The sequence below is a fragment of the Littorina saxatilis genome, linkage group LG5 (assembly GCF_037325665.1).
Source record: "Littorina saxatilis isolate snail1 linkage group LG5, US_GU_Lsax_2.0, whole genome shotgun sequence".
Lineage (NCBI taxonomy): Eukaryota > Metazoa > Mollusca > Gastropoda > Littorinimorpha > Littorinidae > Littorina > Littorina saxatilis.
Genome location: NC_090249.1, coordinates 4918624 through 4933623, shown reverse-complemented (window position 1 = coordinate 4933623; position 15000 = coordinate 4918624). Strand labels below are relative to the sequence as shown.

The 15000-nt window shown below is 44.0% G+C and overlaps 1 protein-coding gene and 1 long non-coding RNA gene across 4 annotated transcripts in view; one reads left to right on the top strand and one right to left on the bottom strand.

The window, feature by feature from the left end:
• LOC138966108 (uncharacterized) overlaps positions 1 to 15000 on the top strand; it is a 48517-nt gene that overhangs the window by 15113 nt on the left and 18404 nt on the right. For all 3 annotated transcript variants that reach the window (XM_070338188.1, XM_070338189.1, XM_070338187.1), the window contains exons 6-10: positions 7746 to 7918; positions 10150 to 10294; positions 10855 to 10931; positions 11398 to 11641; positions 12063 to 12205. In XM_070338188.1, coding sequence (XP_070194289.1) covers positions 7746 to 7918; positions 10150 to 10294; positions 10855 to 10931; positions 11398 to 11641; positions 12063 to 12205 — 782 coding nt within the window. The remainder of the gene's footprint in view (positions 1 to 7745; positions 7919 to 10149; positions 10295 to 10854; positions 10932 to 11397; positions 11642 to 12062; positions 12206 to 15000) is intronic.
• On the bottom strand, positions 505 to 1846 carry LOC138966105 (uncharacterized). Its single transcript, XR_011455610.1, has 2 exons — positions 1224 to 1846; positions 505 to 945 (listed from the first exon to the last, which is right to left on the bottom strand). It is a non-coding gene; the product is annotated as an uncharacterized lncRNA (long non-coding RNA).

Here is a 15000-nt window from a genome sequence, read left to right as displayed (position 1 = left end):
GAAGCCCGGGGTTCGGTATTGCATTTCAGCTTGGTGGCTTAAAAATTAATTAATGACTTTGGTCATTAAAAATCTGAAAATTGTAAAAAAAATTAAAAATTTATAAAACGATCCAAATTTACGTTTATCTTATTCTCCATCATTTGCTGATTCCAAAAACATATCAATATGTTATATTTGGATTAAAAACAAGCTCTGAAAATTAAATATATAAAAATTATTATCAAATTTTTTTTTTCGAAATCAATTTAAAAACACTTTCATCGTATTCCTTGTCGGTTCCTGATTCCAAAAATATATAGATATGATATGTTTGGATTAAAAACACGCTCAGAAAGTGTTATGGAGTGGTATAGCCCGGTTTTTAGACAATCATAAATGCCTCTACACAACTCTATAAATTTAGTATTTGTTTACAGACTTGAATGTAATCTGAATAGTTGTCCGCTACCGTAGCTTACAAGGCACAAGCGCACACGCACTCACACACGCAAAAACCTGGTGTTAAATGGATCTTGACACTGCCAAGACTAATTATTATTAGTTTACAAAGCTTTTTACATCACAAAATCATTTCCGGCTTCGACCAGTACCCTAGGCCGACAACACCGCAAGAAACTCTACAGTCCAAGACGCAGACACCTTTTGGCTCAAACAAAGCAGCTTAACAGGTAAGACGAATAGGTATTCTACTGTACGTTACCCTACTGCCATCTTTCGGCTTTCAAGATGTTGGTATGGCTGTAAGTCCTTCAGACGACTGACAAGGGTGCACCAGTCCTCACGACACCGCAACCATTGCTTGACGTAGTCCTTGATCCTTCCAGTTCGTCTCGGCGGCTAACTGTAGAACCCTGCCAGCTCTCCATGCCATGGTCATGTCCACAAGCCGCAGTTGACTGGTTCAGTTCAGCCTCCGGCGATGAAAACCCCCCAGTTGGAACACTGTAAAGTTTATAGTCCATAAGTCAACTTGTCTTTAGTTTCTTTCACTCGCACAATAAAAATACTCACTCGTCCAACATATTAAGCTGCATGAGCCAATATAATTATTTACACGTTAATTCCTGTTTTCTAAAGCCAAGAAAACGTTACGTAAAACCCTCACATGTTTAAGCAGTGTAGCACAATAGCTTAGGCCTACACAATAACGTTAAACACAGAAACAGTCACTCTTCACATACGACAACATGACATGAAAATATAACCGGTTTCAAACATACCTCAAAAGAGTGTAAAGCCAACATTTAGTACAGTCGCCGGCCTGGCATGAATATGAAAATGGAAGATATCACGTAGACTGATAGGGAAAGTTCGTCAGTCTTCATCCTTCTTCAGTCAGATACCTAAAACAGGAGCCCGTCTGCTAACGTGTTACGAAAAACATGAGTCGAGCTTGGCTCCTTGACGGCGACTGATTTTACAAAGTCGTTCTTGCTATGACATTGCCAGTGAGCTGTCGCCTGCATTACTTGCACGTGAAAAACCTTGTCAGTTACACAAAGGTTCAACTGCGGTCAACGCGACGGTATGCAGCCTATAGCCCTTTCCAATGTCTGACCATCGCTATAGTCTATTCTATTTACAACAATACACATTACCACAGATACGAGTAAACCGCTTCGTAACAGAAAGTTAAAACGAAGAGAGGTACAGAAAAGCGTGCTATCCTTCTTAGCGCAACGAATACCCCGCTCTTCTTGTCAATTCCACGGGCACTGCCTTTGCCACGGGCGGTGGAGTGACGATGCTACGAGTATACGGTCTTGCTGCGTTCAGTTTCATTCTGTGAGTTCGACAGCTACTTGACTAAATATTGTATTTTCGCCTTACGCGACTTGTCTTCTTCTTCTTATCCTCCTCCCCCTTCTTCTTCTTCTTATCCTCCTCCCCCTTCTTCTTTTTCTTATCCTCCTCCCCCTTCTTCTTCTTCTTCTTATCCTCCTCCCCCTTCTTCTTCTTCTTATCCTCCTCCCCCTTCTTCTTCTTCTTATCCTCCTCCCCCTTCTTCTTCTTCTTATCCTCCTCCCCCTTCTTCTTCTTCTTATCCTCCTCCCCCTTCTTCTTCTTCTTATCCTCCTCCCCCTTCTTCTTCTTCTTATCCTCCTCCCCCTTCTTCTTCTTCTTCTTATCCTCCTCCCCCTTCTTCTTCTTCTTATCCTCCTCCCCCTTCTTCTTCTTCTTCTTCTTATCCTCCTCCCCCTTCTTCTTCTTCTTCTTATCCTCCTCCCCCTTCTTCTTCTTCTTCTTCTTCTTATCCTCCTCCCCCTTCTTCTTCTTCTTATCCTCCTCCCCCTTCTTCTTCTTCTTCTTCTTATCCTCCTCCCCCTTCTTTTTCTTCTTATCCTCCTCCCCCTTCTTCTTCTTCTTCTTATCCTCCTCCCCCTTCTTCTTCTTCTTCTTCTTCTTATCCTCCTCCCCCTTCTTCTTCTTCTTCTCCTCCTCCCCCTTCTTCTTCTTCTTCTTATCCTCCTCCCCCTTCTTCTTCTTCTTCTTCTTCTTATCCTCCTCCCCCTTCTTCTTCTTCTTCTTATCCTCCTCCCCCTTCTTCTTCTTCTTCTTCTTATCCTCCTCCCCCTTCTTCTTCTTCTTCTTCTTCTTATCCTCCTCCCCCTTCTTCTTCTTCTTTTCTTCTTCTTCTTATCCTCCTCCCCCTTCTTCTTCTTCTTCTTATCCTCCTCCCCCTTCTTCTTCTTATCCTCCTCCCCCTTCTTCTTCTTCTTCTTCTTATCCTCCTCCCCCTTCTTCTTCTTCTTATCCTCCTCCCCCTTCTTCTTCTTCTTCTTATCCTCCTCCCCCTTCTTCTTCTTCTTATCCTCCTCCCCCTTCTTCTTCTTCTTATCCTCCTCCCCCTTCTTCTTCTTCTTCTTATCCTCCTCCCCCTTCTTCTTCTTCTTCTTATCCTCCTCCCCCTTCTTCTTCTTCTTATCCTCCTCCCCCTTCTTCTTCTTCTTATCCTCCTCCCCCTTCTTCTTCTTCTTCTTCTTATCCTCCTCCCCCTTCTTCTTCTTATCCTCCTCCCCCTTCTTCTTCTTATCCTCCTCCCCCTTCTTCTTCTTCTTGTCCTCCTCCCCCTTCTTTTTCTTCTTCTTCTTATCCTCCTCCCCCTTCTTCTTCTTCTTATCCTCCTCCCCCTTCTTCTTCTTCTTCTTATCCTCCTCCCCCTTCTTCTTCTTCTTATCCTCCTCCCCCTTCTTCTTCTTCTTATCCTCCACCCCCTTCTTCTTCTTCTTATCCTCCTCCCCCTTCTTCTTCTTATCCTCCTCCCCCTTCTTCTTCTTCTTCTTATCCTCCTCCCCCTTCTTCTTCTTATCCTCCTCCCCCTTCTTCTTCTTATCCTCCTCCCCCTTCTTCTTCTTATCCTCCTCCCCCTTCTTCTTCTTATCCTCCTCCCCCTTCTTCTTCTTATCCTCCTCCCCCTTCTTCTTCTTCTTATCCTCCTCCCCCTTCTTCTTCTTATCCTCCTCCCCCTTCTTCTTCTTATCCTCCTCCCCCTTCTTCTTCTTCTTATCCTCCTCCCCCTTCTTCTTCTTCTTCTTATCCTCCTCCCCCTTCTTCTTCTTCTTATCCTCCTCCCCCTTCTTCTTCTTCTTATCCTCCTCCCCCTTCTTTCTTCTTATCCTCCTCCCCCTTCTTCTTCTTCTTCTTCTTATCCTCCTCCCCCTTCTTCTTCTTCTTATCCTCCTCCCCCTTCTTCTTCTTCTTATCCTCCTCCCCCTTCTTCTTCTTCTTCTTATCCTCCTCCCCCTTCTTCTTCTTATCCTCCTCCCCCTTCTTCTTCTTCTTCTTATCCTCCTCCCCCTTCTTCTTCTTATCCTCCTCCCCCTTCTTCTTCTTATCCTCCTCCCCCTTCTTCTTCTTCTTATCCTCCTCCCCCTTCTTCTTCTTCTTATCCTCCTCCCCCTTCTTCTTCTTATCCTCCTCCCCCTTCTTCTTCTTCTTATCCTCCTCCCCCTTCTTCTTCTTCTTATCCTCCTCCCCCTTCTTCTTCTTATCCTCCTCCCCCTTCTTCTTCTTCTTATCCTCCTCCCCCTTCTTCTTCTTATCCTCCTCCCCCTTCTTCTTCTTCTTCTTATCCTCCTCCCCCTTCTTCTTCTTCTTATCCTCCTCCCCCTTCTTCTTCTTATCCTCCTCCCCCTTCTTCTTCTTATCCTCCTCCCCCTTCTTCTTCTTATCCTCCTCCCCCTTCTTCTTCTTCTTATCCTCCTCCCCCTTCTTCTTCTTCTTCTTTTCCTCCTCTCCCTTCTTCTTCTTATCCTCCTCCCCCTTCTTCTTCTTATCCTCCTCCCCCTTCTTCTTCTTCTTGTCCTCCTCCCCCTTCTTTTTCTTCTTCTTCTTATCCTCCTCCCCCTTCTTCTTCTTCTTATCCTCCTCCCCCTTCTTCTTCTTCTTATCCTCCTCCCCCTTCTTCTTCTTCTTATCCTCCTCCCCCTTCTTCTTCTTCTTATCCTCCTCCCCCTTCTTCTTCTTCTTATCCTCCTCCCCCTTCTTCTTCTTCTTATCCTCCTCCCCCTTCTTCTTCTTCTTATCCTCCTCCCCCTTCTTCTTCTTCTTATCCTCCTCCCCCTTCTTCTTCTTCTTATCCTCCTCCCCCTTCTTCTTCTTCTTCTTATCCTCCTCCCCCTTCTTCTTCTTCTTCTTATCCTCCTCCCCCTTCTTCTTCTTCTTCTTATCCTCCTCCCCCTTCTTCTTCTTCTTCTTATCCTCCTCCCCCTTCTTCTTCTTCTTCTTATCCTCCTCCCCCTTCTTCTTCTTATCCTCCTCCCCCTTCTTCTTATCCTCCTCCCCCTTCTTCTTCTTCTCCTCCTCCCCCTTCTTCTTCTTCTTCTTATCCTCCTCCCCCTTCTTCTTCTTATCCTCCTCCCCCTTCTTCTTCTTCTTATCCTCCTCCCCCTTCTTCTTCTTATCCTCCTCCCCCTTCATCTTCTTCTTATCCTCCTCCCCCTTCTTCTTCTTCTTCTTATCCTCCTCCCCCTTCTTCTTCTTATCCTCCTCCCCCTTCTTCTTCTTATCCTCCTCCCCCTTCTTCTTCTTCTTGTCCTCCTCCCCCTTCTTCTTCTGATCCTCCTCCCCCTTCTTCTTCTTATCCTCCTCCCCCTTCTTCTTCTTCTTATCCTCCTCCCCCTTCTTCTTCTTCTTATCCTCCTCCCCCTTCTTCTTCTTATCCTCCTCCCCCTTCTTCTTCTTCTTCTTATCCTCCTCCCCCTTCTTCTTCTTCTTATCCTCCTCCCCCTTCTTCTTCTTCTTCTTATCCTCCTCCCCCTTCTTCTTCTTCTTCTTATCCTCCTCCCCCTTCTTCTTCTTCTTCTCCTCCCCCTTCTTCTTCTTATCCTCCTCCCCCTTCTTCTTCTTCTTATCCTCCTCCCCCTTCTTCTTCTTCTTCTTATCCTCCTCCCCCTTCTTCTTCTTCTTCTTATCCTCCTCCCCCTTCTTCTTCTTCTTCTTATCCTCCTCCCCCTTCTTCTTCTTCTTATCCTCCTCCCCCTTCTTCTTCTTCTTATCCCCCTCCCCCTTCTTCTTCTTCTTCTTCTCCTCCTCCCCCTTCTTCTTCTTATCCTCCTCCCCCTTCTTCTTCTTCTTATCCTCCTCCCCCTTCTTCTTCTTCTTCTTATCCTCCTCCCCCTTCTTCTTCTTCTTATCCTCCTCCCCCTTCTTCTTCTTCTTATCCTCCTCCCCCTTCTTCTTCTTCTTCTTATCCTCCTCCCCCTTCTTCTTCTTCTTATCCTCCTCCCCCTTCTTCTTCTTCTTATCCTCCTCCCCCTTCTTCTTCTTCTTATCCTCCTCCCCCTTCTTCTTCTTATCCTCCTCCCCCTTCTTCTTCTTCTTCTCCTCCTCCCCCTTCTTCTTCTTCTTATCCTCCTCCCCCTTCTTCTTCTTATCCTCCTCCCCCTTCTTCTTCTTCTTATCCTCCTCCCCCTTCTTCTTCTTATCCTCCTCCCCCTTCTTCTTCTTCTTATCCTCCTCCCCCTTCTTCTTCTTCTTATCCTCCTCCCCCTTCTTCTTCTTCTTCTTATCCTCCTCCCCCTTCTTCTTCTTCTTATCCTCCTCCCCCTTCTTCTTCTTATCCTCCTCCCCCTTCTTCTTCTTATCCTCCTCCCCCTTCTTCTTCTTCTTATCCTCCTCCCCCTTCTTCTTCTTCTTCTTATCCTCTCCTCCCCCTTCTTCTTCTTCTTCTCCTCCCCCTTCTTCTTCTTCTTATCCTCCTCCCCCTTCTTCTTCTTCTTCTTATCCTCCTCCCCCTTCTTCTTCTTCTTCTTATCCTCCTCCCCCTTCTTCTTCTTCTTATCCTCCTCCCCCTTCTTCTTCTTATCCTCCTCCCCCTTCTTCTTCTTATCCTCCTCCCCCTTCTTCTTCTTATCCTCCTCCCCCTTCTTCTTCTTCTTATCCTCCTCCCCCTTCTTCTTCTTATCCTCCTCCCCCTTCTTCTTCTTCTTATCCTCCTCCCCCTTCTTCTTCTTCTTATCCTCCTCCCCCTTCTTCTTCTTCTTCTTATCCTCCTCCCCCTTCTTCTTCTTCTTCTTATCCTCCTCCCCCTTCTTCTTCTTCTTCTCCTCCTCCCCCTTCTTCTTCTTCTTCTTATCCTCCTCCCCCTTCTTCTTCTTATCCTCCTCCCCCTTCTTCTTCTTCTTCTTATCCTCCTCCCCCTTCTTCTTCTTATCCTCCTCCCCCTTCTTCTTCTTCTTATCCTCTCCTCCCCCTTCTTCTTCTTCTTATCCTCCTCCCCCTTCTTCTTCTTCTTATCCTCCTCCCCCTTCTTCTTCTTCTTCTTATCCTCCTCCCCCTTCTTCTTCTTCTTCTCCTCCTCCCCCTTCTTCTTCTTATCCTCCTCCCCCTTCTTCTTCTTCTTATCCTCCTCCCCCTTCTTCTTCTTATCCTCCTCCCCCTTCTTCTTCTTCTTATCCTCCTCCCCCTTCTTCTTCTTCTTATCCTCCTCCCCCTTCTTCTTCTTATCCTCCTCCCCCTTCTTCTTCTTCTTATCCTCCTCCCCCTTCTTCTTCTTCTTCTTATCCTCCTCCCCCTTCTTCTTCTTATCCTCCTCCCCCTTCTTCTTCTTATCCTCCTCCCCCTTCTTCTTCTTCTTCTTATCCTCCTCCCCCTTCTTCTTCTTCTTCTTATCCTCCTCCCCCTTCTTCTTCTTCTTATCCTCCTCCCCCTTCTTCTTCTTCTTATCCTCCTCCCCCTTCTTCTTCTTCTTCTTATCCTCCTCCCCCTTCTTCTTCTTCTTCTTCTTATCCTCCTCCCCCTTCTTCTTCTTCTTCTTCTTCTTATCCTCCTCCCCCTTCTTCTTCTTCTTCTTATCCTCCTCCCCCTTCTTCTTCTTCTTCTTCTTATCCTCCTCCCCCTTCTTCTTCTTCTTCTTCTTATCCTCCTCCCCCTTCTTCTTCTTCTTCTTCTTATCCTCCTCCCCCTTCTTCTTCTTATCCTCCTCCCCCTTCTTCTTCTTATCCTCCTCCCCCTTCTTCTTCTTCTTCTTATCCTCCTCCCCCTTCTTCTTCTTCTTCTTCTTATCCTCCTCCCCCTTCTTCTTCTTATCCTCCTCCCCCTTCTTCTTCCTCTTCCTCTTCCTCTTCCTCTTTTTCTTCTTCTTCTTCTTTTTCTTCTTCTTCTTCTTCTTCTTCTTTACTATCATCTTTGTCATCATCATCGTCGTCGTCGTCTTTATCATCATCATCATTATCAATACCATCGTTGTCATTGTCCCTGACGTTATTCTTGTTCTCCGTTAACACGTATCATCTTTGCAGCGACATCTGGACCAGTTCAGAACCTAACCGTGAAAACCAACAGCAGCTACTCTCGCAGTCTAGTAGTCACGTGGGAACGCAACGACAAGCTGACCACCCTTTTGTGTCAGGACATGGGACTCGTCTACAACGTCGTCCTTACATCTCTGCACGACAGCACAAGCCGGAGCGAGGTAATTAACCATTTCGCTTTCAAAAACGCAATTTTCATGACCTTTTGTTTTTTTAGAGAGAATTTGACTGTCAGAAGTCCCAAAAGACATTTGCTGCCCTGTATTCCAGACGCATTTGCAATGTAATTATTCATTACACTTTTAAATACGCAATTTTGACAACGTTTTTGTTTAAGCGAATTTGACTGTTAGAAGTTTCCAACAGACATTTGCTGCCCTGTAAATCCAGACGCATTTGAGACGATTTACTTGAAGTAGCTCATTACATGTACTCTGCGAAACGAATATATGTGAACAAGGGTATGAACTAGCAGAAAACTTTTCTGCGTGAGAGCCCCGATTCCGTGTATCGTCCTATTTTATTCAGTGCCGACGGGTACTCTTACAGTCTTACCGTCTATAGCACACCAAATCCGTTGTTTTCATGAATTCAAATGTGTTTTTAGAAGAAAAAAAATAGATATAAGAATACTTTAATGTCCATTTTCATTGAACATAAACATGGACAAAATAATGTCCGGGCGAAGTGCAACAAAATTATTCTGAATTAACAGCATTGACCTCGTCAACAAAATCGTTGTCTTATCCCAAAGTGACTTCTGTCAGCAGAACATTCCGTGTTCAACTGAGAAGACTGACTTGCCCTTCCACTATCAGAATTCACAGCTGCAAAGAACAGAATGCCCCAGTCAGTAACCACTGATCTAAATATCAGTAACTTTAGCAAGGGAAGCAACTAAAGATGTAAACGGGGAGTAACTGTTCTTCATCGGGCAAAGTCTGCATTTGTCGTCTGCTTTTTCGTACAGTGCTACGGTCGCGTGAAAGTCAGATCTACCTGAACTATGCGTATAGATCCGTCTAGTGAAATGTAGCTGTGTGATGATTTGGCTACATCACTTTGCTGAATGTGCTTCCAGATGAAAGTTTATATTAAGCTTACTGTCAAACATTAAAAAAAAAAATAGGTAAGTTGTTTTAACTTGACCAAAACTAGCGACGAAAATTTTTTTCTCGAAGCACAACAAAACACTCTGTCGGCATTTTCGGCATCATCGCAGTCAACTAGTCATCGGTTCGATGTGTTTTTCCTGAGGAGGAATGAACATAAACATTTGTAGAAGTTTGTAATGTTGATCCCAAGACTATTTTCCATTACTTTAAATTGCTGTTCATTGTACTATCGCTGATAATTCATTGAACATTTTAGAAATTCAACTTGAAGTGGGCATCAGTCAGCACAGCAAAGTTTGTTTACATTTTGCTCTAACTTTGACCCCGCGTTTCTCCAATCAGAGGCTTAGCTCAACAAGGTCCCTTTTCGCAGAAATGGCCACATATACCTATGGTTAGATACATTTTCGGGTAACTGACACGTACCTATGAGGGCCCGTCGCGATATAACCTTCGTGGTTGAAAACGACGTTAAACACCAAATAAAGAAAGAAAAGACCTATGAGGGCACAATGGCTTGGTGGTAAAACACCGGCCTCCAAAGCGGAAGCTCGTGGGTTCGAATCCCGGCCGCGCCTGGTGGGTCAAGGTGGAAATTTGTCCGATCTCCCAGGTCAACTTATGTGCAGACCTGCTAGTGGCTTATCCCCCTTTTTGTGTACACGCAAGCACGGAAAAGATCCCGTAATCCATGTCAGAGTTCGGTGGGTGGCGTCTGGCATTATGGGGTTAGTGCTGGGACTGGTTGGTCCGGTGTCAGAATAATGTGACTGGGTGAGACATGAAGCCTGTGCTGCGACTTTTGTCTTGTGTGTGGCGCACGTTATATGTCAAAGCAGCACCGCCCTGATATGGCCCTTCGTGGTCGGCTGGGCGTTAAGCAAACAAACAAACAAACAAAAAAGTTTGGTGGGTTATGGAGACACAAAAGAACCCAGCATGCTTCCTCCGAAAGCGGCGTATGGCTGCCTAAATGGCGGGGTAAACCCCCGCGTACACTCGCGGTCATACACGTAAAAATCCACTCGTGCAAAAACACGAGTGTACGTGGGAGTTTCAGCCCACGAACGCAGAAGATGAAGAAGAAGATTGACACCTATGTCGATCTGCGATTCAGACTTAAGGGGCAGTGTCAAAAATAAATAATTAAAAAAAAATCAAAAAAAATGGAAGCACCATTAACGCATTCTGTCATCAACACATGCGGCGGGGTTTGTAATCAAAATTTGAACACATAAACAATGAAACTATCTGTTTCGTGTTTTTCTCTTGTGCAGAAAGTCAATGGGGCGCAAAGCCACAAGCATGAATACACGTTTACGGGCCTTTCTCCGAACACACGGTACAACGCGACGGTTGTCCCCCTTAGTCATCACTTTTCGGGTCCTGCTCGCAGTCACGAGGTTAAGACTCCCCAAAGCAGTAAGAACTCTTTTGAGATCTGTCTGTCTGCCTCTCTGTCGTCTGTGTGCCTGTCTGCCTGTCTGTCTGTATGTCGGTCTATATAGATCTTGTCTGTCTCTGTGTGGTGGCGGGTATGTCAGTGTTTGTGTGCTTGCGTGTGTCCGTGCCTCTGTGTGTATGTGTGTGTGTGTGTGGGTTTGTGTTCGTGTGTTCATGTGTGTGTGAGTGTGTGTGTCTGTGTGACTATCTATATGTTTGTCAATGTTTGTGTGCGAGTGTGTGTGTGTGTGTGTGTGTGTGTGTGTGGATGTGGTGTGTGCGTGTGTAGATGTGTGTGTGTGTGTGTGTGTGTGTGTGTGTGTTTACAAAATGGTTCACTCGAGAAGGACGAAAGCGAAGCAGTTTAAAAAAAAAACAGACATAGAGAAAAGAGATTTTATTGTAACTTACATACGCGAGAGAGACTATAGCCATAAGAAAACAATCGTTCAATTCACACGTGGTGATATCATGCAAATGAGGTCGTGTCAAATTAGTAGAGAAAAGATATATTTGATTATTGCGGCCTTCAATTTCAGGACCACTGAAAGCGCCAGAGATTGTGGGGTGGTCGTTCAGCACAATGCCTACTGGCGGTGTGGCAGTGTACTGGAGGGTGAGCTGACTTCTTTCCATATTATTTGTTGTGACAAAGCTTTTTTATGAGATGAAAGATACAAAGGGACGTAAATGCTCTTAACATAGCACACACCAGTAAGGGGGAGTTACGCGGAATCAGTCTCTTGACGCATGGAAGAGCAGGAAGCATAACGAACAAGCAACTGCCATTCTAAAATGAACGTGGAAATTTGTTTCTCGTCCTCGCAAATTTCCATTCGTTCCAGACGAAAAGTCAGTAAATGACAACAACTGATCAGAATATCCTGACGTTTCAATTTTCTGTTCAGAAATTGTCCTATGAAGACAAGGGTAGTCCCATCACTGACGTTTCAATTTTCTGTTCAGAAATTGTCCCATGAAGACAAGGGTAGTCCCATCACTGACGTTTCAATTTTCTGTTCAGAAATTGTCCCATGAAGACAAGGGTAGTCCCATCACTGACGTTTCAAATTTCTGTTCAGAAATTGTCCCATGAAGACAAGGGTGGTCCCATCACTGCTTACTCAGTGAGTGTGAAGGCTCACTCGCTTGGGACAAAGACCCATTCAGTCAACGTCAGCGAGGTGCCAGGAAGCCAACAGCGTGTGACCACCCCTACTGTTGTTCCGGGCTGTTCCGCTGGCTGCGTAGTGACCGTGACTGTCTCCACCCGTGTCGGGCCGTCCCCCCCTGCCACTGTCACCATCCCCCCACCACAACAAAGAGGTCTGAAATCGTTATAATATCTGTTGTGTAATTCTCTCTGCCACATCGTTTGGATATGTGTCTGTGTGTCTGTGTGTGTGTCTTATCTGGCTTGCTTGCTTGTCTGCTTGTGTGTATGTCTGTACCATAAGTGTGCCGTGGGCGTCCACTTTACAGGTCAATACATGTGTCGAGGTTCTAGATTTTAAAAATATCGTGTTTTTTCGTTTTTTGTTGTTGTTGTGTGTGTGTTTTATTTTTATTTTAGATTAAACGTTTCAGAAACTCACCTATTAAACTGTGTCCGTGTGTGTGTGTGTGTGTGTGTGTGTGTGTGTGTGTGTGTGTGTGTGTGTGTGTGTGTGTGCGTGTGCGCGTGCGTGCGTGCGTGTGTATGTTTGTGAGTTTTAATTATATCATGATTATGTTTTATCATCAACAGATCAACCAGTGCCTGTTGTCCGAACTACTCAAGAAGCGAACAGAAGTCGTACGGTTTCCTGGGAAGGGGTCGTTCACGTCACTTCCGTTGTGTGGTGCTTTGGATCTCGCTATCCCAATCACTCCTCTCTCGTCAAGTGTCAGGTTGGTAATAAAGGGGGTGGGGGGTGGGGAGGGGGGGGGGCAGATAGTGAAAAACAAACAGACACACAAAAACAGTAGCAGGGAGAGACTTCCATAGGGAGCATGATGAAAACTTGTATCACCAAAACTTGTATACAGTCGAAACCGTTTATAACGAATCTCAGGGGGAAAACGTTTTTTATTCGTTATAATCGATTTTCGTTATAACCGATTAGATCGCTTATAGCGAAGACAAGAGGAAAGAATCTGTTATAACCGGTTTCTTCACATTTTCAACGTAAAAATGGTAAAATGTTGGCAAATAAGTATTGTTTTCTGTTGCATAAGTAATCTTTTTGTCATATCATTAAAACATTCAATGAGGTACATACATAATCGTACATGAGAGAGAGAGAGAGAGAGAGAGAGAGAGAGAGAGAGAGAGAGAGAGAGAGAGAGACTCGGAGAGAGAGAGATACACGGAGAGAGTGTGTGAGAGAGAGAGAGAGACAGAGAGAGAGAGAGAGAGACAGAGAGAGATGGCGAAAGAGAGAGAGAGATCAAATCAAATCAAATCAAATCAAATCAAATTTTATTTTACGAGGGTTGTGGCATAAGCAATATAAACGAGCTTCTTTTCAACCAGCCCTCGCCCAGAGAGGGACTATTCTAATTTTAAATACACATATATATATATATATATCCCATGACCTCCCTTCTTTGTCTCTGTTACTTCAGTATGGGTATATATGTTGTATTTTTATAGCTCAATAAATACATCATGGACTCCAAAAAATATATGATAGTGCAGATTCCGATTTGGGCAAAGGACTACTTTCCTCCCGACCTTTGACCTCGCGCCGAACAATGTGACACATTTGTATGAAGTTCTAAAATCGTATTGCACGGCTCAGAAAACCATATCAGTTGCACGCAAAACTGAATGAATCTCAGAACTGATCTGATGTATGAGATGCAATAAGCAAAAGTTTCTTTCATTATGAAAGCAATGCAGGTCGAAAAAAACGAACATTCAACTTACAAGATAACCAGATGCTAGCGAACCAAAACAAAAACACGAGTACCCTCCCCTTGCATCGTTAGCAGACGACTTTTGAGAACTTCTGTCGGTAGTGTGTTTTGGTGTGCGCCTTCAGCTATCAAACATCGGCTGTTTCACGTGTTTTGCGAGCAAGTCTACTCTTTTGCCTGGCTCTGCAGTAAGTCCACATATTTTTCCGTAATCCAGTCATATTCCTTCAAAATGCAATCAATCGGCGGTGACAGACGTGTCGGTCGCGTTTTCCTCACACGGGCCATACCAGTTTAAGTTCATCCATGCAAACACACTCGCAAAACAGTTTATCACGTAGATACATTTCAAATAGGGAGCAAATGGTTAAATCTAAACCTACATATTTGTTCCCTAAAATTTGCTTCTCTGTCAATAAGCCTAATTACACACGTTCGAGAAAAACAACGTGGAATCAATTCTGAATCGAGTAAGCCAAATGGGTCCCAAACCCGTTTCGCCCGTTCTGCCGACCTGAAACGCAAAACAAAAGAATTGTGCGCTTCAACTAAATTAATTTCTATTCGACTTCATTACTTTCTTGCAACTTACGAACCTTTACTTAAAGCTTTTAAATGGTCTGAAAGTTAGTAGTGTTACCGCGTACTTATCGATGCACTCATTCGTTTTATTTTTTCAGCGACGGTCACTTAGTTTAAGGTTGCAAAAGGGCTAAGTCTCGCTGGCAACAGTTTTACCCTGCACAGATCGCAACAGTGCCGCTAGTAGTCTACACTTTGTGTTTGATGGTAGAATGGGATATACAGATTACAACACTCGTGGTTTTTTATATGGCTTGTATTTCAGTCAAGACCCAGCGGGAATATCAATCGAGAGCCACTCGCCAGAGGCTCGTGTCTCCCGATGATATTCATCCGCTGGGTCTTGACTGAAATACAAGCCATATAAAAAACCACTCGTGTTGTAACCTATACATATATATATATATACACACACGTAAAACAATTACAAAAGATAAGCATGACAGTTAAAGGCAGAAAAAAACCTATTCACAGGACTATATACACGTTGTAGGCTATACAAACATTCTTGCGTTATGACACTGATGCTTTATGGACAGATAAGATCAATATGAAAATAATCAGAACGAAGTCTTCCATCACTGTGACTTTTCGTAATTTGACATTAAATGTAATGAGAGGTGTTTTTTGAAAGTATTGAGACTTGTTGGGACTCGAACTGATTCCGGGAGAGAATTCCACAAAACGCTGCCAGAATAAGCTAAACTTGATTTAAAGAGATCTATCCGCGGAATGGGGACGTTGAATTTTCGGCTTGGTTTGGCTTTAAATTTTGTAATGAAAGCATGTGGTGCATGGCCGGAAAGGATTTTGTGAAGGAGCACGCCTTTATTTGATTTAAATCTTTCTTTTATGGGCAAAATCTTAAGTTTTTTATAATCGTCGAAAACAAGACTGGATTGTTTTAATAGAACTGATTTTACTGCTCGTCTGTGTAGACTATACAGTGGTTTTAAAATATTTCCACTGGCTGAGTCCCAGATGGTCGAACAATAATCCGTGATGGTTTGTATGTATGCACTATAAAATAATAATCTTAAGTGTGGATCAAGAAAGTGTTTTATTCTGTTCAACAAATATATTTTCCTCGACATGGTTTTACACAACGATCTAACATGATGGGTCCAAGATAAATTATTATCGATATTTACTCCCAAAACTTTGTGATCTCCTACTTCCGCTATTGCATCGTTGCCAATTAA